Source organism: Erithacus rubecula, assembly GCF_903797595.1.
Source record: "Erithacus rubecula genome assembly, chromosome: 3".
NCBI lineage: Eukaryota > Metazoa > Chordata > Aves > Passeriformes > Muscicapidae > Erithacus > Erithacus rubecula.
The window spans coordinates 66175525-66203206 of NC_136689.1; the positions used below are offsets into that span (position 1 = coordinate 66175525).

The 27682-nt window shown below is 43.9% G+C and overlaps 1 protein-coding gene across 1 annotated transcript; it reads left to right on the forward strand.

Moving 5' to 3' along the window:
• The first annotated feature begins 3624 nt into the window (after window positions 1-3624).
• Window positions 3625-27682, forward strand: PXDC1 (PX domain containing 1). The gene is made up of 5 exons (XM_079299701.1): window positions 3625-4173; window positions 17046-17137; window positions 17420-17537; window positions 20290-20401; window positions 26069-27682. The coding sequence occupies exons 1-5, from the start codon at window positions 3918-3920 to the stop codon at window positions 26184-26186; spliced, it is 696 nt and encodes a 231-aa protein (XP_079155827.1). The 5' UTR covers window positions 3625-3917; the 3' UTR covers window positions 26187-27682.

Consider the following 27682-nt stretch of genomic DNA (forward strand, 5'->3'; position numbering starts at 1 on the left):
AGGGCCTGAGTCCTTTCAGCAAGGTTATTAACAGTATGTGGTAGATACCCTGCATGTATTTTAAATGAATGAAATCCTTTAAAGTTTGTGAAAGTAAAATGCAAGACCATAAAATTGATAGGTTAAAATCAATCTAATAAATGGTCAAGCAAATGCATGCATTCTCATAACATTTTATGACTTCAGTGAGACAGTAAGATCACAAAAATGCAGTGGATAAACATAGGCTGTTGGCATCTTTATTCTCTAAAGTACAACTGCTAGTAATGGCTTTTGTCTCCAGACTTCAATATGGATAATAGTAAAACTGCATGTCACACAAGAAGGAATAAAAATGTATTTAATAAAGCACATCTTTCTACTTTAAAGTCAAATACAGTTTTCCCCATTTTCTACTGGAAGAGCCACCATGGCACAATGGTTCTGCCTGTGCTGCATACATGTAAAAAACTTGTCAAAAGTAAAGGCCCAGCCCCTCAGTATTTTTAAAAGCACACAAGAAATACAAGTTGTACTCTGACAATAAAAAGAGCTAACAATAAAAGATACTTTCATCTGGATGATGTCTACGTCCTTTGGGACAATCTGGCCTTCCTGAATATCCATTTTACATTCTATGAAGCTGATAAACTTGTGAATTCCACCATCCTCCTCAGCACACTGCTAATCTAAAGCAAACTTTTCTTTTCCACATGTAAGCATTTTCCAGGAAAACTTTTCTGGAGCCACACAGTAATAGATACTTATTACTAACCCAACTTTCATGAATAGCCATTGTGCCCATATTTAATGTCTGGTCAACATTGCACTGCTGTAATAGGGGCTCTCCTGACCCAGGGAGAGAGAAGACATATATATATATATGTGTGTGTGTTTGTGTGTGTGTGTGTGTGTGTATATACATATGCATGTCCTGCCACCTGAGCTGAGAATGAGGTTAGATTGTGGTGGGCTACCAACTTGGCCCCCAGCAATGAGTGCCAGAAGTGCTCAGTGGCAGGATTAAAGCTGTGCACAGTTCTACTTTTCACTCCAAAAAGGGAATGCTGTACTTCTGGACTTTACTGGATTAATGTTTTCCTGAAACAGGATTGTGCTCATGGGGGAATAGCAAACTGACCCCAAAGGTTCAGCATTAGGTATAGGAGTACTTCTACCTTTCATACTCAGAAAATTCAGCAGCATCTGGCATCAGGATGACAGTTTCCAGCCCTTTAGGTATGGAATTTTCAGCTTAGGCTCATTTCCCATGAGCATGCAGTGACAGGCACACAGAGGGTTCCGTGATTTGAATATTTTTTGTGTAAGTTGGAAGCATGGCACCAGTCAGACTAAAAGAGAAAAACAGAACTAAATACTTAATGCTTAATTCTATAGGATGGCATATGCCAACTTTAGCCCAAACTGAGAACTCCCAGCCAAGACCTTGAGGTGTCCAGCTGAAGCCAAAACTCCTACTCAGTGTTGAGAACCTCAGAGGTTTATTGAGTGATACACAGGTGATGGGAAGGCCAACAGCAGCAAAAATCATTCTACTGCAAAGGCAGAAAACATCAGTCAGAATGAGCAGAAGTCAAATGCTTTCATTGCTTCAACAGAAGCAGTGCAAGGGTGACATCTTTAAAAAAGGAGGGGTTACTCTTGCGGTTCTCTTCCTAGAAGTTTCACTTCCTTAGGTTATTTCAGGTTAGCACAGCAAGTGCCAGAAGAGAAGACATTTTATTTGCTTGGGTTTTTTTTTATATTGAAGAATGGTCAAGACCACCATGTACTAGAACAAGAGGAAGGATTACAAAAGCCTACCCTGAACAAAAGGAGCAGTGTGTGGATCTTTCTATAATACAAAGATTCACAGTACTCCTTTCCTGTGAAGCCACACTGAACTCTCTGAACAATTAATTTGTGATACTTGGGACGTGTCTAGCCAGACAGTGATGTGAAAATTCTTTTTTTGGTGATCCATGATGATCCTCTGCCACATGCTTTGCTCTGTGAAAGGCTGCACACCCTTTATGGGAAGCGAGTGCCTGCAGGTTGTTTGCTTTTTCTGGTTGTGTATCACAGTTCTGGGCCTGGTGCTGTTCTCTGTGAAATTGGTTTAGCAGGAATAGGATCTGCTCTGTCATCCTGAGTATCACCCACCTGTTCTTAAAACCACAGATTTCTCTAAAGAAATGGCTGCAGGTGCTGTAGAGCAAGGCTGCAGCAGTCACGTGCCTTTCTGTTTGGAGAGATGAGGCCTCATTTGTTTGTTTGGCATTCTTTTTTGTGACTGTGCTTCAGAGAGAGCTAAAACCCAGTTTTATTATGTAGAAGCAAAGTAGAGAAAATATACAATTGAGACACCATTGCAGTTGTTGGAGTTGCTTTAATGTAGAGGCATTTGGAACCTGAATGGTGGTAGGCAGCTACTTGCAATATTATCTATTGAAATAATATGGTTTAGTTATTTAATTATGCATTTTAGAAAAAAAAAAAAAAATTACCTTTGTGACATCCCACGTGCTTTTTGTGTTACCCCAAGCTAATCCAGCCGTGATGCTCTCCAAACACTGGCTTTTTGGCTGATCCTTGTAAACAGTGGTCTTTCCTGTTGTTTCTGCTGTTTTAACTGAGAGATTATACAGCACCTGAATTTTTACTGTGTGAATTCTCCTGAGCCACAGATGTCACTCTGGCAGAAACTGGCTTAAATTCTATTATACATAGTGTGAGTGTAACGACCCCTGACCTCCCCAAATTATACAAAGAGGAAGGGTCTCTCCTGCCCGGGGCCATGGCATGACCCAGGGATGTCACTCACTGCCTCCCTTTGCTCTGCCGAGCCCCTCTGCCTCAGAAAGCCTCATCCCTGAGGCCACTGCCTTCTAGCAGAACTCTTTTTGGATGATGCATCCTACATCACTGCGCTGTCATTTGCTTCACCTGTACTGTGTACGAGTTAACCCCGCAGCTCCAAGGCATTTGCAGGCATCCAGGCATCTCCCACACACCGCCTTGTTCTACAGTGCTGCTCCGGTTTTGCCAGATACTGATGCTGCAGCTCTCCCCGTGCCCCTTCTCTGGGCGCTCGGGCACTGCACGGCACGGGGTGGAAAGGAGGGAGGATGAGAAGTCTGCACTGTATTTGCAGCACAGACCTGCCCATCTCCCTCCCGTACGCGGTGCTGCTGGAGGCTCCTTCAGGGATGCCGTCCCGCCAGGCTATTATTAAAAGGCCGAAGGAGTCCAGGCACCAGCTGTGTGCTCCTTCCTCCTGTTTTTCCTCTCTGTGCCGGCCCCCCTTCCCGCTGGAGGTGCAGGCTCGGTTATCGGGGGCTCTATCCAGGTTTCTCAGGGCACAGTGGGAGCGCCGGTCCACCCTGTGCGCTGATAGCCCGGCAGTCTCCCTCTGCCTCCCTCAGCTGGCCGGGTCACTGGGAGGAGGAAAAAAATCCTCGTCATGTCTGCGAAGTCTACGAAAACGTCCCGAGAAGGAAGAGGAGGATCCCGCCCCGCGGGGACCGCAGGGTTCGGCGGAGGGGCCGGGCGCTGGCTGCGGGGCCGGGGCGTCCCCCGCCTTCGGACGGGAGGGGCTCTGCCTTCTGCGGAGCCCAGAAGAAGGGCCGAGCCACCCTGCTCCCCCCCCGGAGCGGGTGAGAGCCCTCCTGCTCTGGGCAGGGCAGCGTGCCCGGCTGTCCCCTCGCTGCGGCCGCCGTCTATGAGGCACTAGCGAGCCTCTCTCCAGCGCCTGGAGGCGACACAGCCCCGGCGGGCAGGGCCGGGCCGGGGGGGCCGTGCGGCGGGTGGCACCCCCCTTCTCTCTTCCTCCTCCTCCTCCTCTTCCTCCTCCTCCTCGTCTTAAGTTGGCCACGGCGGTGCGGGGCGGTGCGCTTCGCCCTGCGCCGGCGGCGGGGGGATGTGCGGGCGGCGGCGGGATGGCTTCGGCCGTGTTTGAGGGCACCTCGCTGGTGAACATGTACGTGCGGGGCTGCTGGGTGAACGGCATCCGGCGGCTCATCATCAGCCGGCGGGGCGACGAGGAGGAGTTCTACGAGATCCGCACCGAGTGGTCGGACCGCAACATCCTCTACCTGCACCGCAGCTACTCCGACCTCGGTCGCCTCTTCAAGCGGCTCCTCGACTCCTTCCCCGAGGACCGGCCCGAGCTGTCCCGCTCTCCCTTGCTCCAAGGTTTGAGCAGCGGCCCTGGCGCTCTCCGCTCGGAGGGCGGGCGGGTTTCGGGGTCCCTCGGGGGTGGCGGTGGCCGGGGAGGACGGACGGGCGGGCGGGAGGGCGAGCGATCCCTCTGGGCGGATGGAAGTGAGGAGCTGCAGCCGCTGAGAACCGGACGGGGCGGGGGGGGGCAGAAAACTGCGGGGGCGTTTCGCGGTCGGAAACTCCTCCCGGGATGTTGGTTTGTGTTTCTTTTTTTTTTTTTTTTTTTTTTTTTTTTTTTTTTTTTTTTTTTTTTTTTTTCTTTTTTTTTCTTGGCTATGCTTTTGGGACCGAGGGCTCCCTCAGGAAGGAGACCCTAGTATCGCTGCTGCTGTCTCCAGCTGCGCGGCTCCGGGCTAGGCTGGACTGGGGGAGCAGAGGGATTCCCGTTGACGCTGTGACTCTCCTCCGGTGCCTTCGGGCTCCCCGAGGAAGAGATGAGGGGTGCTTGGCAGGAAAAAGGGTGTAGCTGAAAAAATCTCTGCATGTTGGTATGTTGTTTGCCTCAAGGAGAAGGCAAAAAAAAAAAAAAAAAAAAAAGGCTGCGGCGCTTGCCAGAGGACGGAGCAACTCTGGGAGCTGGCATAATTCCTCGCATAACTTCTGTGGAAACGGGAATTACAGCAGCGGTTAATAGAGGAGTCTGTTCTCTTCCAGTTTCTGAAGTGTATTAACCAAACTCTGGGGATGTTGTTCATGCTCAGGCCTTGCTGTGCAGAAGCAGGATATACTCGAGCTGTCTTGTGGGTTGGGTTTAGTTTGTTTAATGTTTGGGGTATTTTAAAGATAGAGTTACGAGTTCTACTCTGACGTATTTGAGGTGTGTAGAGTGGTGAGGAGCATCCAGTCATCTGAAAATGGATGTATGCCTAGCACTTCTAGTCTCCCCACTTGTTTGAGTTACGAAGTAAATGATTTGATTGAACAGGAACGGGGAAAAGCCGATATTCTGTGCATTATTTTCTCTGTGAGAGGATGGGAAAGTTTTCCCCGGCTCTCACTTAGCCTCTCACCTTACTAGTGGTCCCCCTTGCAGAGGGTCTGCGTTTTGCTGTTCTCGGAACCGGGTCTCCACCGTTCGTACCGGTGTCAACCCACCGGACTTCATTCCCGAGCCGTGCCTGTGTGACAGCGAGCTCTGTTCCCTGCCAGTCGCTCCCGGGTTGCCACCCCAAGGATGTTTATAGTGAGACAGGTCTTTTTCCACGCTCCTAACCCCCGGTGGTGGGCTAGGTTTTTATGTGCCCCACATGAAAACCTTTCCCTCCCCAAGCTTCCTTGTGCCGCGGGAGCCGCAGCCCTCTCCCCGCCGCTGTCCCCTGGCGCTGGGCTTTCCCGTCCCCGCTGCCAGGAGGTGACAGCTCGGCCCCGCCGCCCCGGGAGCCGCGGCGCCACTGGCGGGCCCCGAGTGCCCTCTGCAGACGGCGGGGATGGCGCAGCGTGGGCCGGGACAGCCCCGGTGGGATGCTCGGGAGATGCTCGCAGGGATGGATGCCCGAGGGGGGCTGTCTCCTCCTGCTGGGAGTGGGGCTGTTCCTGCGGATGCCAGACCCCACCTCTCAGCCCTGGTGTGTGCCGGCACGAACAGCGCCTCATGCGTTTCTATTGCTGACCAGGGATCTAAAGTGCTGCAAAAGCTTGTTGCCCACCTTGTGTCCTACCCAAAGAACTGCGGGTGTGATTTTAACTAGGGCTGAGTGGCAGTCAATTCTCAGTAACATGGCCTTCAAGTGTATGTGGCACCTGGACCACAGCTTTTGAGGATGCTGGGTAGGTTTGGAGAGAGCCTGCCTGTGGCTTCCAGGGCACAGCACCTGCCAGAGATACTATGAATAAAAATTGACATCTCAGGGAGCCAGTAGTCCTTCTTGTTGGCTTTATGGTGCTCTGAAGAGTAGCTTGGCAGCTGTACTGCGGTGTGTGCTGTGTCTGGCTGCAAATGGACTCGATCCTTGGCCTCCTGCCCCTCCCGACACTCCTTCCCATTGGTTACACACGGGAGCTGCTGCTTTTCCTGAAGTCATTCTCATTCCTCAGTGCCTCTCCTGGTTCCTCTCCTGTCTCAAGGCCTGCTAGAGCTTTTGTAAAGTATTGAACTCTTTTCACTTCTCTCTGAAGCATTATCTGAGCAGTCTGAGCCAGATGGGATTGTAGTCCCTTGCACTGGCTTTACTTGACAGTCCCAGGTAGATAGACCATTCATGCATGAACAACTGGGAAAGATTAACCATCCTCAGCCTGTGTTGCTCAATCTCTGCCTAAAACCTAGAGCCAGCAACCTTGACTTACCTTTATCTCAGGAACATGCACACTTACTTCAGCAGAATGGGGAATGAGCAAAGCATCAATTCAGGATTTGAAAAATCGAAACCTAATATAAGTAGATTATGATCTGTTTAGCTTGTTGAGGCAGTGGGGGTTAACTTTGCAACAGAGATGGAATAAAAAATCAGGAGTAGTTTCTAAGCAATTACAGCATGCGTCACAATTTCAGCAATACTCTGTTCAAAATTATGCTGCTCCTGCTCTAAAGAAAATTACTTTGCAGAGTATGCTTCTCTGCCTAAAGAACACTTCATCATACCAACATTTTAAATTGGCTGGCCACAGCCTCTGATAACTTGACAAAGTTGAAACATAAAAATCTCATTTAACTTAGTGACAGTGATGCAAAGGTTCGTATGTAAGAAGAGATTGCATGGGGCATGTCCAGTCTTTACAAAATTAATGGGGTAAGCATGGTTTCTTAATGCCCTGTTTGAAAGCAGATGTCCTGCTGTCTACAGTGAAGCTCAATATACTTAACCCAACAAAAACACCTGACAAAAGCCCATTCTTCTCTGTGTTAGCATGTCATATACATTTGTGTGTATTCTTATATATATACACAAATGTATTCGCATATGTATGTGAATTTGTATGTGTGTGCATGTATGTTTATCTTGGGCTTCCTGAAAGAAGGTGAATGTCAGCTGTGCCTTTTATCTGGATGAAGTGATAAAGTGTTGCAAACCAAATTTGCATTGCATGGAAGGACTCCAAAGTCCCTACAGATTTGCCTAAGGAGCATTAAAAGGACTAGCATTATCCTACAGCTCAGTCAAGCTGCAGTGTGTTACATTCAAGGGATATGACTGAGAGTGGAAGCTTGAGCTATTTGATGTTATTAACTTTTTAAACGAAGGTTGTGATTATTTTAAAAACCTCAGCAATTTTAGAAAGAGTTGGTTGTTATCTTTATTGCTGGTTTCAGCAGACAGTTCATGCTGAGCAGGAGTGTGCTCCTTTTCTTGCTCAGCATGAGGAAACCATCCTCTCCATTCCTTTCTTGACCCCTCATCCTCCTGGACTGACTTCCACAATGCTCTCCCCTTCCTTTTTTGTTGGAGCTGCTGAGTGCTTTGAGATTGCAGGGGAGAGGATGAGAGATGTAGCTGTCTGCAGTGGCTGTTCATCTCACCCTTTCTGTGATATGAGAGAAAGTCCCAGGCAGGAGTAGGGCATTCCCACAGTTTGATCTTATCTTTGGTAACTAATAAGAACATGTGGCAGAGTGCACTCTCTGCATCTGGAGTGTGCAATGATGCTAAAGGACGTTCAGCAGCACAAGACATCTCACTAGGAAGCTGGTAAACAAAGTTAGATATGTGCATACCTGCAGGCTGACTAAGTATGATTCACTGTGATGTTACCAGTGACTTGCTAGTATTTTATTTGTCTTTGAAATCTGCCTGTCACTTGCTCTAGGCAAATGTTCAAAAGAAGTTCACAGGAAAACACAGGTTTGTTCACTCCTGAAATGAACACAGCCTGATGTTAATAAACTATTTCTCTATGCAAAGTCTACTTTTGAATCTAATCAGTTTTCTTGAGAAAGGCAGAGCTATGGACTTAGAAATTGACTTAAAATTGATAGAAATGGAAATAGTGGCAACAGATCAAATAGACACCAAAACTGAGGTGTAATTCTGGGAAAGGACTCTTCCCCCACCCTCCTATTTTCTCTAAATACTGCTTGTGAGGAGGTTTCATGTAAGATTTATCCTAGAACTTGAGCCAACTTGGATTCAGTCAGCAGTCACACAACTCCCTCACCTCTGACTTCAGTTCGGGCAGAATCAACCCCTTAAAGGAGCCAAAAAAGCACATTAGCAATCTTTCAGAACTGGGATTTGTTTTGCCTTTGGAGTGGCAGGGTGTTTTCTGGCAATCCTCCTCTGCACTTTTTTGTTGCCTTTGTTATCAGAACAGAGGCTCAGATACTCTTCCAATGTAACTGTTCATGTTGTACCTACCTGTAGTTCCTGGTACTGCTCTGATACTCTGAGCTCCCAAATCAGAAACTCTGAGAGATTTATTTTATTACTAAATGGTCCTCTCTTCCCAAAGTTCTCATTTTCCTCCTTTCTGTGCCTCCTCTGACTCATTCCACTTTGTCGTGGTCTTTTTTCCCCTTGCTCTTCTTGCTGTTATTTCCTCTCTGCTTCTCCAAGTTACTTTCCCTGAGCTGCTTTCTGTTCCTTTTCTTTGCCTCCAGGATTCCCTGACTGGTGTGCTGCCATCCATGGTTATTTATGGCTCTGCAGAGCTCCTCTATTCCCTTCCACCTTGCAGGTGCTCAACCTCTGTCCTTCCATAGAAGTTTTCTAGTAGTGATGGGGATTTGCTATAGAAACCTTGCACCTTCATTTTGCCTCATAGCTTTGAAACAGTCTCTTGACCTGCAGCAGACCTGAGCAGGCTGAGCTCCAAGCCTTGTGCCTGCCTCTGGGGTGCCATCCTCCTGCAGGAAGCAGGTGATCAGCTCTTTTCCATGTCCGAGTGGCTGCCATTGGAAGGATGTGCACAACACAGAAGGCAGTTCCCAAAGGGCCAGCCCAGAAACATTGTTTGCTTGCAAATGCTGTGTTCAGAACTTAGTTTTCTATATGCTGCATTATAGCGTTGTTGTTGTTGTTTACAAGACCATCTGGGAGTGTGATTTATGAGAAGAGGGAGCTCTGCAGAAGCAGCATAGTGGTTTCCACAGACAGCAGCTGTTTCTTGGTGCTGTGACAATGCAGATAAATACACTGCATCTATTGTGCTCTTTTCATTGTTGACATTGTCAACAGTTCATTAGTGGAGCTTGCTCAGAGCTTCTGTCTGGCAGACAAAAGATGCAGCTCTTGGTTATCAGGCTCTAGCAGAACTGTATAACCAAAATTTAAGTTTGTGGCTTCTGGGTTTGTTTTTTTTTATCAGCTGAATTTCATGGTTCATTTGTAATGATGGTGATTAATGAAGCTGATTGTGTTGTTATAAAGCTAGACACAAATTGCATTTTTGTGGTGAACCAAGGCAATGTGTCAGGGAATTTTTGTGGTGGAAAGGAATAGAAATGAGGTGTGTTTTTCATGACAGCTCACCTGATAAGAAATCAGCATTAGAAATTGTTGTAGGAGTTTGCATTTTTCATCAGGTTTTGACTGCTTTGTTCACTCCTATCTCATGATTCTTTGACATCTTTTTCTTTCTTGTGACTCATGAAGACAGGGAGCTTTGCAGGGAAAGCCTGTCTGCTGTGTTCTGCCACCAAAACATGCCTTCTCAATTCCAGAGATCCTGGGAGATCCCATAACTAATAATACAGAAAAACTCATCACTTTGAGGGTCTGGGTTTCTCAGCTTTTAGCTTGCCTCCTTTTTTTTTCATGGCTATTTGAGTGTGCCAGGGTCCTAAGGTCATGGCCATTTTTCTCTGGGGGATTTCAGTCAGGCAGTTATCGGGACAGGACTTATCCCCATCCTGCATCTGCTTCATATGAGCTGCAAAAAAGAAAGGTGTGAAAGCTCTCTCTCTTTCTGCATTAAACAGATTTATCTCAGTATCTTCAGTATGTTTAGTACTACCTAGTGGAATTTCTGAAAATACGGGGTGACTCACATGCATTTTGTGTACTGATACCTCTTTAAAAAATGTTGGTCCTCATCATCAAGTTTAAGAAGGGTAGCACAATGTGATAAATGTCAAAAGTCCACCTCCCTACACCCACCACTTTTCAGTTCTTCTGTGTCCTTTTAGTTGCTCCCTCAGTAATGCCTGCAAGAGGGATCTTGTCAGGGATATTGCATCAATAACAAATCCTTTGTAAAGGCTGTAGTGACTCCTGTCACATGAGATGGATGAGCTTCCCCACAAGGGGAAGGGGCAAGTGTGTCTGCCCCAAGAGAGAGGGGTTGTAGAATTAGGCAAGGGGCATCAAAGAGGAGTTGTTAGAGTTGCCAGACTTAGGTCAGACCAGTGCTGTAACCAGGTTTAGGATCCTGTCCCTGGTGATGAGAACCAGATGCTGCAGAGGCCAGCATAAATAATAGGCAGAGAACAGAAAAATGACAGTCCTGGTCTCTAGTAATTGAAGATCTGACATCCCTGATTGCCTGTAATTATCTGCCCTTCTCTGGATCTTATCAAGTCCTTGGACTTAAGAGATCCCTGTGGTGTTATTTCTGCAGTTATTGAAGAAAAGTCGTGTGAAACAAGCTTTCCCATCTGCTGGGGTTTTTTCATTTCCTGCCTTTACATACCCCTGAGTATTTCCTTGCCCTTCTAGCAATCTTTTATCCTCCTCTTCTTCACCAGGGAGAAGGCAGCTGTTAAGGGGAGCTGGTTTGGGCTTTTCAGAATCCAGTTTGAGGTGGCTAATGCCATAGTTCCTAGGTGGCAAGGTTGAGGGAACACATGTTGCAGTGAGGGGGGATCCTACCTGGGCAGCTGCTTGGAGGAACAAGGTATGGTGGCCACGAAGCAGGGGAAAATGTCAGCTGAAATGGTATTGAAAAGGCCCTGTTCAGCAGAGGGAGGAAGTAGGAAGAAGTGCAAAGGAGTAAAACAGCAGGAAAAATGGGGCTGAGTTGTCTAAGTTTTCATCTTTAAGTCCTGATCCATGTGCCAGCTGAGTAGCTTGCATGTTTCTGTGAATATCTGTCTGTGGATCTGTTTAGAGGTCAACTAGATATGGTCCCTAGCAGCCTGATCTGACTTTGGACCTGCCCCTTCTTTAGATGGATCAAATGAGATTCTTTTATTTAACATTATTCTCTAATGACTTGGACTTTCCTTCTATTGCTCCATCTAAATCTTGGATTGTGTATGTGCACAAGGCTCAGAACGTATCTGAGGGACAGGAGGAATGAGGGAAAAGGATAAAAAAGTTTTAGCACTGTAGTGGTAATGAATACTGTAACTGGGGAAAAGGGGCTCATCTCCCATTGAAGTCTGGTCAGGAGAGATAGCAAAGTAGCAGTCTCCCATGTAAAGCAACTTGTATGTCTTCCCTAAAGATTTGAAATCCTTAACTGCTGCCTGGGGTCTTGTGCAAAGAGAGAAGGATGGATTCATTATTTAAATCTATAAGCCTCAAATCTTTCTTGCAGTGTAGATTAGCAGAGCACATTGGGATTTCTCTCTGGATTTATTTGTTACTCCTTTTTTCCTCTTTGATACCTACTGTCCAGTCTTCCTATAGGGAATGGAGAGAGCATTAGATGAGAGGGGCTCAATGTAACTTTAATCCTCATGTGCATACTGGAACACACAGCATTTAGGACTACTGGCATTCCATCTTGCATGTATCTTCAGAAAGTACACCTTGACTTCTGCTCTGGCTCAGCTTCCTGTATGTATAGAACTGATTCTGGGAAAATAGGGTATCTGTTGGACAGTCTTTGCTCCTGTCCTGACCACAGACATGAAGTGTAATCCTTTAGACTGGAGAGATGGGCTTTGCCCACTGTTTGGTATCACGTACATAGTGACTTGTACATAGCAACACATCTCCAGAAAAGCAGATTTCTGTGTGTCATCTCTGATGTGACATTACAGATAGATACTTGACTTGGACGTGAACTTACTCTTCCTTGGAAGGCACTAGAGAATTTTTGAGACAATGCTCATTGTGTATGCTGACTGTCAGGACTGCTCTGTGATTTCATTATGAGCCATGAAACACATGCTGCAACTCCTGTCCTGCTTCCTGTGGTAGGAACATTAGTGCATTATCTGTGGTTTTCAGAATGTCATTGCTTGCAGATTTGGTGGCTCACATAGCAGTAACAGGACAGCCCTACCAAGGCTTGTGTGTTTACAGCAGGAGCTGGCTCTGAGTTCATTCTCCTCTGCTGCTGAGCTCGTTTCCTGCCTGTGTGCAGCTCTGGGCCCCTCTCCCACGCTGTGAGCCAGCCTGCCAGGTACACAGCTGCTGGCCTGCTCTCCCAGCTCCTGAAGCTGCCCCAGCACCAGGGACCCAGGGCAGGAAGAAAGCTGCAGGCTTCTGCTGCTGTTTGTGCCATACTTTTCCAGACACATTGCTCTGCACAGAGTTGCTGTCTACACTTGGTCTCAAACTGAAAGCAAATCCTTTTCAGTCTTAAGGACTCTGCCTGAGGCTCTTGGTCTGGGAAGGGGCAGAGAAAATGTCAAAAAGGATTGAATGAGGTCACTGAATATGCAATTTAAAAAAGCAGTCTCCCAGGCACAGATGAGTGCCACGCTAGGTTAGGCAGTGTCATCCCTCCCATAACCCAGCCTGTTGGCTCCCCTGTGTGCAGGGTGAAGGAGTCTTAGAAGTTCGTGGTATTCGGCAGCAGGGTTTGTGGCAAAAAAAACCAAAAAAACCCAACAAACAACAAACCCAGAAAACAAAACAAAAAAAAAAAAAAAAACCCAAAAAAAAACCCCAAACAAACAAAAAAAAAACCGAAGGAGCCAGTGGGACTACAGTTTACCTCAAACCCTATAAACATAGGTGTTTATAGCATTTAAATAATTTGAAATAATAGCTAATTGTCCAATTGCAGTAGAGGTAACAAGACAGGGAGCAAAGTTTTCCTGGGAGGAGTTTGTGCATGTTTTCCATTAGCAGTCCAGACAAGGGCCAGAGCTGAGAAAAAGGCATGGGAACAGCCTTTCACCATGACCTCACTAGCACATTGCCCAGCTCTGAGTTCAGCTCTGTTGCATGACTGAGCAAGTGAAGAAAGCACAACTGGTTCAGGATACTGATTGCTTTACTGGTATCTTTTTATTTCATAGCAAACAGAGTAAAGGCTCTTGGGTAGTAAAAGCCCCTGATGGAAACATAGGCTAGACATGTATTTATGGCCCATGGGTACAAACAACAGCCTTGGGACATGTTGTATCTGCTGTATGGAAGCTTCATATGTGGCCAGGGGGTCCCACACTGCAGATGCATCCACATTTTGGTGCATTTGTGTCAGGGTTAATGAATGATGGGGGTGCTGGGCTCTGTCTGCAGTGTCAGCTGGCATGTCTGTGTGTCTGTTTGTTCAGGCTCCAGAGTCTGAAGACTCTACATCAGTCTCTGGCTTTTTTTTTTTTTTCTTTCTTTCTTTTTTTTTTTCTTTTTTTTTTTTTCCCCTCCTTCTTTCTGCCTTGACAAATCTTCCAAATAGAAGAAAGAATACAGGCAAAGGAGAAACTCCCACAAAGTGAAGAATAGGCCTGGATACTTGGGTGTGGTTCTGTGACCCTTCTTTACACAAATTCTGATTCCTGCTCAAACTTATTATAGTACCTGGGTGAAAAAAGGAGCTTGGATAGGGCATCCTCACCTGCAGTCTCTTGCTTCTTCTGTGGAGTCTGGGGTTTCCTGAGGTAAAACCTTAAACAGGAGTGGTTTGAGGTATTGCCTGCTGCTCATCTAATTGTGCTGGCAAAGTAGAAGCAGCTCTGTATTGTGGTGTGGGAGAGGAAATGAGGTGCAGGGGAGGGTGGGAGCACCTTAAGCCAGTGTTGGCACCAGACACTTTATCCTGTGAAATCCCAGATTCCTCATGCACATAAGTGCTGTTAGAGAGTGCTGAAAGGGTTGCAAAGGAAGGACCAGGACCTCCTCTCTTCCTGGGTGCTTGGGCAGCAGTGCCTCACTCTGGTTAGCATGGCTGTGGGGTTGGGAGCAGCCTCTCAGGTTGTGGGATCATGGTCTATGACTAACTGAAAACCACAAGAGCATCTGTTAACTTTTAGAAACAGAGACTTGTAGAATTAAGATAAATGAGGGCCTTACAAACTTTATGACAAATGCAGAAGAAATTACAGGTTTAAATGTATGTATATAAGGCTAGTCAAGTAAGCAGTTTTTGTTTGTTTTGGTTGCAGATGTATGAAAAGAAAGGCTTTGGCCTGGCCAAATTGAACTCCCTGTATGGGAAATTCATTTAAGGTCAGCAGCCTTATGCCAAAGCTGTGCATCTGCTATCATTAAGCTCATATATAGGAAGCTGTCCAGGCAGATGTATCACTCTCCTTCCTACGCTGTCTGCTTTTTGGTCTTGATATTGCTGAAAGCTTCAGTAAGAAGCAGTTTTTATGGTGCCAGATGTTACAAGTCTTCCGTGCCAGTTTCCAAGTTGGAGTGTGGCTTTGCATGGCTGGTGTTTTTCCAAGAGGTGGAAGGAGATAATATACCAGGGCTGGAAATTCCTTGTGCATGCAAGAAGCTGTAAAACCTCCCACAGGGCGATCTGTGACAGTGCAACAGGCTGACAGCCTTGTCTGACTTCTTGGTGAAGCATAAAAAGGCTGTGTGGGGCTGCAGATGCTTTCCCTGATTACTAATGAGAGAAATCCTCACCACTTGGCTGGTTTTCCTCATGGGATGAATGCTCAGGGTTGTTGCTGAGGTGGTTTTGTTGTTTTTTGGGGGTTTTTTCTCCTCCTCCCAGTCTGAATATCTTCATTTGTTTGAAAGTATCCCTCTTCCTGATAAAATACTAGTTCTAACAGTGCATGCTTATTCTGGGAAGGGGTCTGAGATCGAGGGCAGTTTTGAGAGGGAACAGTTGAATGCTGAGTCCCTGGTGGATGGGCAATGAAATGGGAACCACAGCTGGGCAGTTTCTGCTCTGAGTTTATGCTGAGTGGACCAAGAGCAGCAGGAGAAGTGGAGGCACCCCATGGCAGCTGGCACCAGGGTGGCTGGCTCTGTTTTCTCTGATGTGAGCTGCAGCAGGGCCAGCAGCGTGTTTCTAACATCATGGATGGGTGTCTGAGCTGTGGGGCCATTGGCAGCTTTCTCTTTCTTTTAGGGAAGATGAAACCCCTTTCATTGAAAAACCTAAACTTGATCCAAGTGTGGGATGGGAACATATTTGTGGAGGAGCGAACCAGATCCACCCAAGCCTGCACCCCATAGTTAGGATGATGAATGGTGCTGGTCTGCAAGTCAGGTCTGTAATGCCAAGCACAGCCCAGTAGTATGCAGTCTGTGGACCCATGAACATGAGTTTATTCACATTTACAGCCTTTCAGAGAATTTCCAAGCCAAGCTACCTGACTGGAGTGTACACTAGCCAAAGCAAGACACACACCACCTCCCTTCTATGCCTGCTGTCAGCATTGCTCTGCTGTCAGGAGAGTTGTACTGAGGTGAGGTGATAGCCATGCTGAAAAAACAGGCAAAATTAATTATTCTTGAGCAAGAGAAAGGCTTATTCAAGCAGGGGACTTTTGTGGGACAACTGTCTGGTAAACCCAGTTGCTTTGGAGACAATCTCTGTTTTATTTGGAGCTGTAACTGGAGGAGGGCTGACAGCTTCCAAGTCACACTTTTGTCTGGAAGGTTTCTGTGGGATTGTATCTTGGTAGCAAACAAGGACTGGTGCAGACTGAAGCTGTTTGTGGATGCTATTCCCACACTCTGCAGGTTTGATGGCTCTTACGAATAGGAAGATGGAGATACACTTGTTTTAACACAATTGTAGTATATTGAAGTGCTTTGTCACAGACTGCTTTGCAGATTCTTAATTTTGATAGTTTTGATTTATTGTGTCTTTTCCTGTTCCAGCTTTTTGTTTGGTTGTTTGTTTGTTGTGGCTTGTTATACTTAACAATTTCTCTGAGATATTTAATTTTCATGGGTGTATCCTGCTCCTTGGAAAAGATGCACAAATGTAGAAGTTAAATGATGGTTTCATTAGAAAAAGTAGGTTGCAAATATCAGCAATAAAAGGCCCCACTAGAGGGATGTGAGATTTTGGAGTTTTCTTCTCCTCATATGCCCTTTACATGCATCAAACTTGTGCTGTATTTCCTTCAGTCTGCTAGAGGAAGGGTTGTCCTGCAGGTTATACCTACAAAATACAGTATTAGTGTTTAAGATCACTATACCAAGTAATTCTGTATTACATTGTAATGTATCATTCTGCAATTGGGCAGTAAAATTTTTGTCTTAATCCCTTCTGCAGCACTGTGATAATTCAGTGGCTGAATAGATGAAAAAAAATCCTAACAGTTATCTTGCACTTGAAAAACATGATACTGACAAATTTTCTTTGGACCATTCACTGAGGCTTACAGTCAGAGAAATACAAAACTGCTCTCAAAGCATTTTGTTTAGCTTGTGTTTATTTTTTCCCTCTCTTATCTGTAGGATGTGTCTTTTGGTTATCTTGGGTTTTCTTTTGCTTTTTATTTTCAGAAAAAAAAAAGATTTAAAAGGATGAATAATGGTTCTTGGAAGCAGAAAGTGGGCTGTTCAATTATCACTGCTGGGAATGCTGTGTAGTGAAACTGTGGGTGAAGGGAGTAGGTGGTTCTACTTCTGCTTGTCTTGCAATTCCTAGATATGGTCATAAACAGCTGAGTTTGTGTCAGGCTTGCAACTCTGCTTGTAAACTACACCCACCACAGTTTGGGGTGCACACTTTGTCATCAGTTGGTTTAAAAGACATTTCTGGAAGGCATGTTTGAGGTTGTTCCACATCTTCCTGAGGGGCTGCTTCTGGCTGCTAAAGTGTGCATAAGCGTGCTTTTGTTTATGCTTATGATCTGTGTACTTTGTTTCTAGGGCTCATCACAATAAAAGAAGCCCATGATATAGAAGCCAGACTTAATGAAGTGGAAAAGCTTCTGAAGACTATTATAAACATGCCCTGGAAGGTAAGCCAAGTTCCAATTCAGCCCAGCTTGACTCCTCCTTCATGGTGACATGCACTCTTATGCAGATTAGAATGTGATGGGCTTTGCCAAATTCTGAGAGAAGCAGCAATTTATTGAGTAACTTGGAGAAATGCTGAGTGCCAGAGCGGTGTAATAATGCCTCCAAGCTGTCACTTGTAATAAGTCTTTCTGTCATTCTATGAAGGGGTGGAAATGGAGAAGAGAGACAAAGCAAACTACTGGTTAAAAACTGATACCTGTTTTTATTTCTCTCTTTTTAAGTATTCAAGGTCTGAAGTTGTCCTCACGTTCTTTGAGAGATCTCCGTTGGACCAAGTTCTAAAAAATGACAATGTCCATAAAATTCAGCCAAGTTTTCAAAGTCCAGTTAAAATATCAGGTAAGAGTTGTTATCTTCCTGTGGTTGACACAAGAATTGAAGAATGAAAATTGCTTCATTTACTGTTTCCATTATTATTTCGCTATCAACAATTCAAAATGTAGTTCCCAATGGTGTACTGTGATATAGAACATATAATTTTCCTTGATATACTGTGCAACATGCATTCAGGCAATAAAGTGGCAGGTGAAATGGGAGGCTGACAAATACAAAGCAGTGAATGTGAGGAAAATGCAGTCCTTACTGCATACCATCACATATAATAGTGCTGTTACCACTTAGAAAGGAGATTTTGAGGCTATTGATACAGTTCTGTGAAAATTTAAGTTTAGTGCCAAACAATGGGCAATGTTAGCAGTGAGAATATTAGATCTTATTGGGAAACAAAGAAGAGGAGCATAACCCCATCTTGAATACAATATGAGATTTTGGTTTCTTCATCACAGGATATAATAGAATGTAAATTATACAAATAAAGGGTTAGGATTCAAGTTGTTGAACAGTTTCTCTGAAAAAGGGTATAATTAAAGAAGGACACTTCACCTGTGAGATGACAGACTGGTATGATGGAAGTTGATAAAGCTGTGAATAGAAGGAGGTCAATTACCCTGTACTTCTTGTGAAACAAGATCTATTGGTTATCTTATATCATTGGCAGACAACAGGCTTTAAACAAACAAAAGGAAGGTTATAATATTGTTTTGTTTCCATACAAAGCATGATTAAGGAGTGGAACTCACTGTCATAGGATATGGTGAGACTGAAAGCAGAAGCGGCTTCAAAAGGGAATTAGACAAGGAAGTGGAGGAAAAGTACATTGAAACCTGCCACAGGTGGAGACATAGCAAACTCCTAAACCACAGATTGCTAGTGGGTAAAGTGGAGAGCCTATCCTTACCTATTCTTTTAGCCTTTCCCCTCTTCATCTGCTACTGACCCTTGTGAAAAGGTCTGTAAGCTTCTGGTGTGACTGGTTTTGTATTTCTATACTGAAACACTTTGAACCTCAGGAACCAGGAAACTCCTGGTTTTGTGTCACCAGAAGAGCTTACTTGCAATTAATTGAAGCAAAATACTACATAGTCTTCCAAGGTTTATAGTGTCTGGCAAGGAACTGGTATCAATTTTCTTTGGTACTAACAAAACTATCTCAGCTGGATAATATTATGTTTTATTTCTAAATTATTGTTGGTAGTGATGAGTCAAATCTAATTAAATGGAGGAAGATTCTCCTACCTATGCAGCTATCCAAAAGGATCTTGTAATTAATTTTATAATTCAAATGATTGCTGCCATTAATGCTAAGAACATAGGTGGAAATCTGATGTTAATTGATATTTGCCTCATCTGGATGTTGCACAATGGAAATGTTCTGTGTCTGGCAATGCTGTCAGTAGATGGCAGTAAATGATAATGGGTAAAGCAGTTCATGCAGCAGTGAAATGCTGTAACTCTTCGGTCAAGTCAAGGACACTAGGAAAATACTGACATTCCTGTTAGTCATAGTGCAGCTTTCTACCTTGCTCAGTCTTGGAAAAGCAGGCAAAAATGGTTTGTGTTCTCTGAAAAAACAAACTGTCCCCCACATGGTCCTGCTCAGAGTGATAGGTGATGGAGAAGAGAGAAGGGGTCTCCCTCTAGGATGAGAGCTGAATTTGAATTTATGGTGTAAATCTTATTTTACAATCATACCATGCTGGCTCGGGATGAGTCACGTGAAGTGTGATTCTGCTGGGGTTCAGTGTTTTCACAACCCCCAAATGTATTCTGCTGAAGTGAGTTGCAGTAAAATATGGAATGAAAGTCAAAATTACTCTCAAGAAAAATATGGAAGTGAGTTTTGGCTTTAACTTAATGAAAGAGCATGAAATGTTAAAAAAAATTACCTCCTCCCTCCTGTCTCATCTCCTGTTCATTGCCTGAACTGTACATATAGCTGAAATTTGTTTTCTGCCAACCATATTTTCTGCCACAGACTAGGTTTTTTCTTTTTGTTGTGGTCATAATGCAAGTCTGTAACACAGGGTCATAGTGTCTTGAGGCAGACCAAGTGTTATCCTAAAGTCAGTGCTAATTATTTTTTTAAATAATTTTCAAAATTATTTATTTTGAAAATATTTATTTCTTTAAATTTTGTGCTGGTCCTGGCTTCATCTAAAATTGTGTGACTGAAAGAAATCCTTGTGACTTGCCCAGTTTGACTTTCCATTGAGCGCAGATGTGGATTAACTTCTCATTCACATCAAATAGTCTTCTTTAGTCATCAATTCTCCCCATGGTAGTAAGTCAGTGGAATTAGGTGTAAGTTTTGATATTCTGTATTGGAGGCTTCTAACACAGTCAGAAACAAATAAGCAGTATCAAGGGCAGTGTAAAACAGGGTGCTTCTTTACACAACTTCGAGTTGGTGGTTGAATTAACCTGTAAGGTCACTTTTCATTTCCCTTTTCATATATTTTTATTTTTGCTTAAGCCTAGGACTCTCAAAAAAACCCACAATTATGATTTGGTAGTGATATTTGCTTCAGATGATCTCTGTTATGAATTGGTTAGGTGAATAAAATTGCTTGAGAGCTGTCAGCTTGCAAATGTAAGAAGCTGTGAAACCAACTCTTCTTTCCTGATTTCCTGTGTAGGTTTTCAATGTCATATACACATCTCAGTTCATAACCATATCAATTACATATGATACACAGTTGTTTTACTGATTTTTTTTTTTTTTTTAATATTGTTCTCTTTCTTCTCCCAACAGAAATCATGCGATCAAATGGATTCTGTTTAGCCAACACTGAAACCATAGTCATTGACCACAGTATACCTAATGGGAAAGAGAAGCACCTGGATGTAGATTCTGCAGAACATTTGTAAGTGGAGTTTGAGGAAAAGCAATGCTGTCACTTTCTCTCTAGCTTTCCCACCCCCTAGCAAAATGTTATTTTCTGTCTAAGAGCAACACTGGTACAGCTGTCACCCTGACTGGTTAGAGGTTACTGGGCCTGATTGCTAACACTTCACAGCAATTTCCTGTAAAAGTGGCTAAAATGGGAGAATGATTAACCCCAAAGTGATCAATCCTCTGTGTATGAAAAAAGAACTGAAGTTGCTGTAGGGGTGCTGCAAAGGGAGAACAGAACTATTTCTTTTTCTCATGACTGTGATGAGTGCTGGCTTGAGCCCAAACCTGGAAACTCAAACAGCCTAACAAATGGTATATCCTGCTACAAAGGGTAGTACAATGTTCTGGAAGCAAAACACTCCTGAGAAGGGAGCACATCCCTGAAAGTAATTGAACAAAAGCCAATTGTTCAGCTGGCACTTGGTGTAGCAAGTGTATATCCTTAGGGAAAAAGCAAGCTAGTCTGCTTTCATTGGAAAGTTGTGCTTCCTAATGCACGTAGGTATTCTGGGGTCAGAAACCTGTAACCAGGAGGGTTTCTGTGGCCATAAACTAAAGCACAAGGAGTTCCATCTCAACATGAGGAAGAATTTCTTTATGTTGAGGGAAGCAGGGCATTGGGAAATCAGTGAATCTCCCCCTCTGGAAGCATTCCAAACCCACCCAGATATCTTCCTGTGTCACCTGCTCTGGGTGACCCTGCCTTGTCAGCAGTTTGGAGTGAATGATCTCCAAAAGTCCATTTCAACCCCAACCATTCTGTGATTCCTTGATTCATGTAGGTCTTAAATCAGTGACTTCAGAAATTCACAGATGGATATTGATGGAAATATGCTCCTACAGATTTCTGTCATACCAGGTGAACCATTTAAATATTTTTGATGAGAAATGTTGACCTATTTTTTCATTAGACCAGTTGAATGAAGGAGAGAATGCTGAAACACTTATGGAGCTTTTATCTATGAATGCAGTGATCTGTCTTGTCATATCTGAAATGTCAGTCTGTAACAAGGTTTAGAGCTTAGCAACATTTTGTCAGGGGCTGGAGAGTATGTCTGGTTCCAGGGTAATTTCTTGAAGTCTTTTTATTAACTTATCACTTAGTGTTTTGAACCTTGACCTTGATAACAGCATTTAAGCTTATAAGCTTGTAATAATGAGGCTGAAATGGCACACTAGAGGTAATTCTGCAAGGCAAATACCTGGAAATTAAAATTGCTATAGATCACAGTATATCACTCTTTGTACTGAGAATGGCATATTATAGGAGAAAATTACCAAAGAAAGACTTTTCCTGCCTTACTTTGATTTTTTTTAATTGTTGAAAATATATTTATAGCTAGTATTGATTTTAAAAATGTCCTCCATCCCAACCAAAACTTAGCAGCCTGGAATCAGAAACTACAATCATCTAACTGCCATCCCATTGAAGTCAGAGACTGTTAAGGTCAGAAAGTACTAATGTGATAAAAACTGAATGGTAGGCATAGTTTCCCATAAACTGTGGTGGAAGAAATGAATCCAGGGTAACAGCCTGACTTTGTGCAGCCTGACTTAAACTTTCCAAAGGATGTGAAGTCAGAAGTCAAGAAGTTAATAAATTTCGAATGTGTGTTTTATACGGTGCCCTAAATTTTCCCATCCTGCAGCTGTATTTTATAGCCAAGACATAATAGCCAGGAGATAATGGAACCAGTGTAGCACAGCTGTTTTGTAAAAATTGAACATTTTTCAAAAGCAGAGATTTTCTGTACTGTTGGTTTAAAAGTATGTTATTAGCCCAGAAAGGAAACTTTAAAATCTTTCAAATTCTATGCTGTTCCCTTTCGGTCTCAGTAAAATTGGATTTATGGTATGCTCTACCCTGAAATCAGTGCTAATTCCTTGTTGACTTGTTACCCTCAGATGGGAATTTTTTCCTTTCAGCTGCATTAAACTTTATATGGGTTCTGAGTTTTGGCTGCTGATGGACTTGAATGAGACATTTTTCAGATCAAACCTGTATTTTTTGGCAAGAAGTTCTTGAAGCTTCAGCAGGAAATGCTTATTCTCCATACTGGTTAGCTGTGTGGCCTGCAGTGCTACCTGCCCAGTGATCCACCAGCTGAAAAGTCTCATACTTGTTGCAAAAGAATCCACAGCATTTTTCCAAGTTTCAGTTGCTTCCTCTGTTGTCCTGAAGTAGGTCTGTTCTGCTTCCTTCATTTTCTCTCTGATTCTGGTTGGCAGTACACCACACTGTTGCAAACTGTGGTGAAGCCAGTGTGCTCAGCATCCATGTGGCATAACCAGTCCTTTTGTGTGTGGCTCTTGGAGAATAGTCTGAAGTGCTTTTTAAAGAAAAAGGTGGTAAATAAAGGCATTTGAACTTATGCTTTGGTTTAGAGGTACCTTCTCTGCAAAGACTGTTTGCACTTCTGTCTTCTAGGCCAGCAGCAGAGTCTGTGGCATTGGATAAGCTGCCTTTTTGGCAAATTCATTCTAGTATCTGAAGGAGATGTAGAGGAAATGTTCATGGTAGCATGTGATAGGATAAGAGGGGTGGCCTTAAGCTGAAGGAGAGTAGGTTTGGATTAGCTGTTAGGAAGGAAATCTTTAGATAAGGGTTGTGAGATACTGGAATCTTCCCCATGTTATGGATTCCCCATCCCTGGAGGCATTCAGAACCAGGCTGGATGGGGCTCTGAGTAAACTGGAAGGCATCCCTGCCAATGGCAGAGGGGCTTGGAACTAGATGATCTTTAAGGTCCCTTCCTATGATATGATATGATTCTATGATACGCACATCTTTTAAATACTTCCAGTGGTGGTGACTCAACCACTTCCTGTGTAACTTGTTCCAATGCTTGATAACCCTTTCAGTCAAGAAATTTTTCCTAATATCTAATCTAAACTTTTCCCAGTAGAACTTGAGGCCCTTACTTCTTGTCCTGTCACTGGTTACCTGGGAAAAGAGACCACCCCCCACCAGCTACAGCCTCCTCTCCTCAATATCCTTCTTGTAGTGAGGGGACCAGAACTGGACACAGGATTTGAAGTGTGGCCTCACCATTGCAAAATACAGGGAGACAATCCCTGCCCTGGTCCTGCTGGTCACTATTTCTGATCCAGGTCAGGATCCATTGGCCTTCTTGGTCATCTGGGCACACGCTGGCTCCTCACTGTTGACCAGCACCTCCAGGTCCTTTATTGCCAGGAAGTTTTACAGCCACTCTGCCCCAAGCCTGTAGCTCTGCATGGGGTCACCTGTTGTGATGCAAGTGCAGGACCTGGCACTTGGTCTTGTTGAAGCTCATACAATTGGCTTCAGCTGATCAATCCAACCTGTCCAGATCCCTTTGGTAAAGCCTTCCTACCCTCCAGCACATAGGTATTCCCACTTATCTTGGTTTCATCTGCAAACTGACAGAGGGTGCACTTGATCCCCACATTCAGACAATCAATAAAGATATTCAACAGGACTGGCCCCAAACTGAGCCCAGGAAGACACTACTTGTGAAAGGCTACCAAATAGATTTAACTTCATTCTTCACTCTTTGAGCCCTGCCACCAGTTTTTTTACCTAGCAAGCCTGTCCAAACCATAAGCTTCTGTGATGTTCCCTCTTCTTCCTGGCAAATTTGAGTAGCAAATCTAATGCATTAACAGAGGTTAAAATGATAAAGAATTTTGTCTTACAACTCAAGAAGTAGGCTCTTGCAAAAGATAGTGTGTCTGTCAGGGTACTTTGGGGAAAAAAATTAAGGGCAGTAGTTTGGACATTTAGGAATCTGAAAGTCCATAGTAGAGTTGCAGAATGTCTTTTGAGAGAAAGACCTGTTGGTAACAGCACAAAAGCGTTTTGGCTGTTGATACCCAGATGCTGACTGTGGTGAACAGTCCTGGCTTACTGAGTTTGGGTTTGTGTGAGCACTCTAGAGCAGTCCCTTGCAGACTGCTGTGCACACACTTCCTTTTTGGTGGCAAGAAAAGCTTTCTTCTTAACCACAGCATCTGTCTTCCACCGCTTTGCACCTCAGATTCTGCTTGTAGTAACCTATCAATGAGGCTGGGGAGCCACAAAATCTGTGGGACCTTTCAGATGTAATCATGTATCTTTATGCTGACAAGAGAAAGACAGCAGAATCTGAACAGCCTTCTTGACTCCTTTTCTGGTTTCTTCATTCTATCTGCCCCACTGGTATTTCATAATCTGTTATTTCTGGATCACTTGCAGTCCATAAGACAGCACAATGTGATTTGTGAAGGGTTTGCAAGATACCAAGTCAGCTCCCTTCTGTGCACGTTCCCACACACACAGGCAAGTAAACAGCCTGGAGGGACTGGAGGAATGAGGGCAATAAACATTCCAAGTTCAGTCTCATTGCTGTTTCATTTAAAGTGAAGAGCAAAGCAACAGCACTGTGGGAGAAAATCCATGAGTTTCTGCTAAAAAAAAGTCCTCTATTTTGGCTCTCATAGTTAAAAAAAAAAAAAAGAGATTAGAAGGACCAGGAAGAAGTATGGAAAAGACAGAACTTTGGCTGTATGTTGCAGGATGTATAGACTAGGCTATCCAATAATCCATGATACTTCTAAATAAAGTTTTCAAAAGAGATGGGAGTGGGGGACTTATCTGTTTGTTTCCCCTATCACCCTTCTTCAGGTCCTCTGAAATATTTAACTCTCAGGTCACCCTCTAGAGTAAGGTTAGAGGGATGTCTGCAGTTGTTTCACTTATCTAAAGAGTCTAACCAGTTCATGTGTAGATGAGATGCAGTTTTAAATATTAATTATTTTAATCATCTGTTTATCTGCCATTCAGAGAACTGCAGTGGGCCAGCTAGGCTGATAAAGGTGTTAGGGACATGCTAAAAGGGAGAGCTAGGTTAGAATTTCTTTTTCCATCTTGTGCAATTTTTCAGTTTCTGCTTCCTTTTATTTTTCACTCTGTCATAATGTATGAAATTTCTTTCAAAATATTAGAGAGAGACAGTTTGAGAAAAATAAATTTTACTGTTCATCAAGTCCCTTTTAGAACTGAGGTGAAATTTAGTCCTTGGCCTGCAGGGAATGCCTTTAACTGCTGGGCTATCTAGGAAGAAGATAATGTTTCTTACCACAGAAATTCAAGCCTTCTTGGAATGGGAATGTGTGTAACTGAGAGAAGTGTAGGTTTTAACATGATGCTTCTGGTTGAGAGTAGGTATGAGACAGTAGGTAATTCTTGCAAAAGTTCAGGTTATGAAACAGGTGTTGAGAAGTGGGGAGGAAAATACCAAAACTTTTTATATTTGGAGATCCTTTGATTGTCAAAATCTAAATCTTGTACCATGGGAAGGACAGCTAGACTCTGGAGGAAGGACACTGTAATAGTTTTTTCCTACCTATGTTAGACACTTGGCCTCTTCTTAGAAAAGCCAAATCCAGAGAAAGTGCCTGTGAAAAAGGCTGAGCTCAAATTCAGATGGGAAACAAAGGCAGTTTCTGTTTCACTTTTATGTGGGAATTGAGGTGTTTTGTGTTGCTCACACATGCTGTGGGAACAAAATAGAAGGATGTGGACTTCAACTGTATTTTTTTTTTCAAATTCCTTTGGTTTTCTAAATTACTTAATGCTTTTTGGTGTTTGTTTTTTTTTTTCATCTCTCCTTAGGTTTGAAAGTGTTAGTGACTTTACCTCAGAGCTGGAAGACAGTGATGATCCAACAGCTTATGTCACCAATTTGACATACTACCACCTGGTCCCATTTGAGACTGACATTCTGGACTGAGGCTGCTTAGGGGTTCAGCCAGCCAGCATCCAGCCAACCTCTTCATCCATAGGTTCTGCTATCTCTGGCATTGCATCTCTGTGAATAACAGCAGGGAAGCTGCAGCAAGAGCACCACAAAGCTGGTTTTATAGGTGTGGTCCTCTGATGTGTTTTATGGAGACATCTTACAAGGAGATATCTGCTTTGCTGCTGACAACAAACTCACTTTCTGTGAAAGCAGGGCAGCAGAGCCTTCCTGGGGATCAATGAAATCTCTGCTATGTCTGTGGGAATTGCCACCCCAATGCAGCTGTCAGAAACTTGTGCTGTAGCAGCCACAAGTCACCCGTGCTCCTTGTGGTGCAAGCTGAGTTCCCCTTTTAGGATACCACCAGAAACTTCCTCGGATGGCGTGACCACACTTTTTATGCTTTGTAAGCAAGAAGACAAGCAAAGCAGCTGAACTTTGTCAGTTCCCTCTGCAGTTGCTTAATGGAGGTCTCGTGGGTGGCTTTTTGCTCAGCTGCTGGGTGAGTGGTGCCTTACACGAGATGTCAGAAATACCACTGAGTGCCTCCAGGAAACAGAACACACCAGCTGTCAGCTTCACTTCTTTCAATCATGGGCTTTTGTATAATCACTGAAAGGCCAACTGCTCTTTGCTGGAATAGTAAAGCAGACAGCAAGTGGCATTGCAATGAACTGTTTGGATGATGTTTGGATGGTTTCAGAAGTCTGGAAAGCTGATGGGAAAGCTGAGCTGCTCCGCTAAGAAGGGCCAAGGCTACAGCAGGCACTTTGATAATATTTTTTCTTTTCATTTGGACCAGCAGATGTGAATGGTGCTTACAGATGTTTACATCAGAGAGATAATTCCCTATGCATATTTCTTTCCAGAGAATGGGAAGGAAGACACTGAGATTTATGTTGTGTTTGGACTGAAAAAGAATGGTAAGCTGCAGTGTGCCTACAGTGGTAGGAAAAAGCAGTCTGTCCACTGCCACCCTGTCTCAAGGAGTTTGTCCTGCTTTCTGAGACCTGCCTGCAGGGGTTAGGTGCAGGCCTCCTTGTTGTGTAATGCCATGGATTTCAGCAGAGATAGGACAGTGGGAGCAAGAGTGGGATTGGGCCTCTTGACTATTGAGTAGTGCAATGTGAAAGTCTCCTGGGGTCTCTCCCTTGCAGAGTGCTCCAAGTTCCTGGCTCTCACTGTGAGTGCTCAGTATTCACCAACGTGTCTGTTCATTGAGCTTTTTGCTAATATAAATTTGAAGGGACTGAAATGGAAAGAAATGCAATTATGGACATGTTTCTTGGAAAAGAGGCTTGCTTGGTCCTGATGAAGCTAATACAACCCCCTTCTGCAGACTTTTCATTTCTGTCTATAGAAAAACAGTCAAACAGAATTTGTTAATGTAAATAATAAATTATTGAGAATCATAATTCTTTTACACAGTATGTTTTTAAAATATATTTTAATGAAATAAAATAAAAATATAACTTACCATCAGTGCA

Bases quoted from the DNA above. Each gene is read 5' to 3' on its own strand.
- PXDC1 (XM_079299701.1), top strand. From the start codon at position 3,918: ATGGCTTCGGCCGTGTTTGAGGGCACCTCGCTGGTGAACATGTACGTG. The intron at 17,538-20,289 runs GTAAGAGTTGTT...TTCTCCCAACAG, and splicing joins AAGTCCAGTTAAAATATCAG to AAATCATGCGATCAAATGGA. The intron at 20,402-26,068 runs GTAAGTGGAGTT...ATCTCTCCTTAG, and splicing joins GTAGATTCTGCAGAACATTT to GTTTGAAAGTGTTAGTGACT.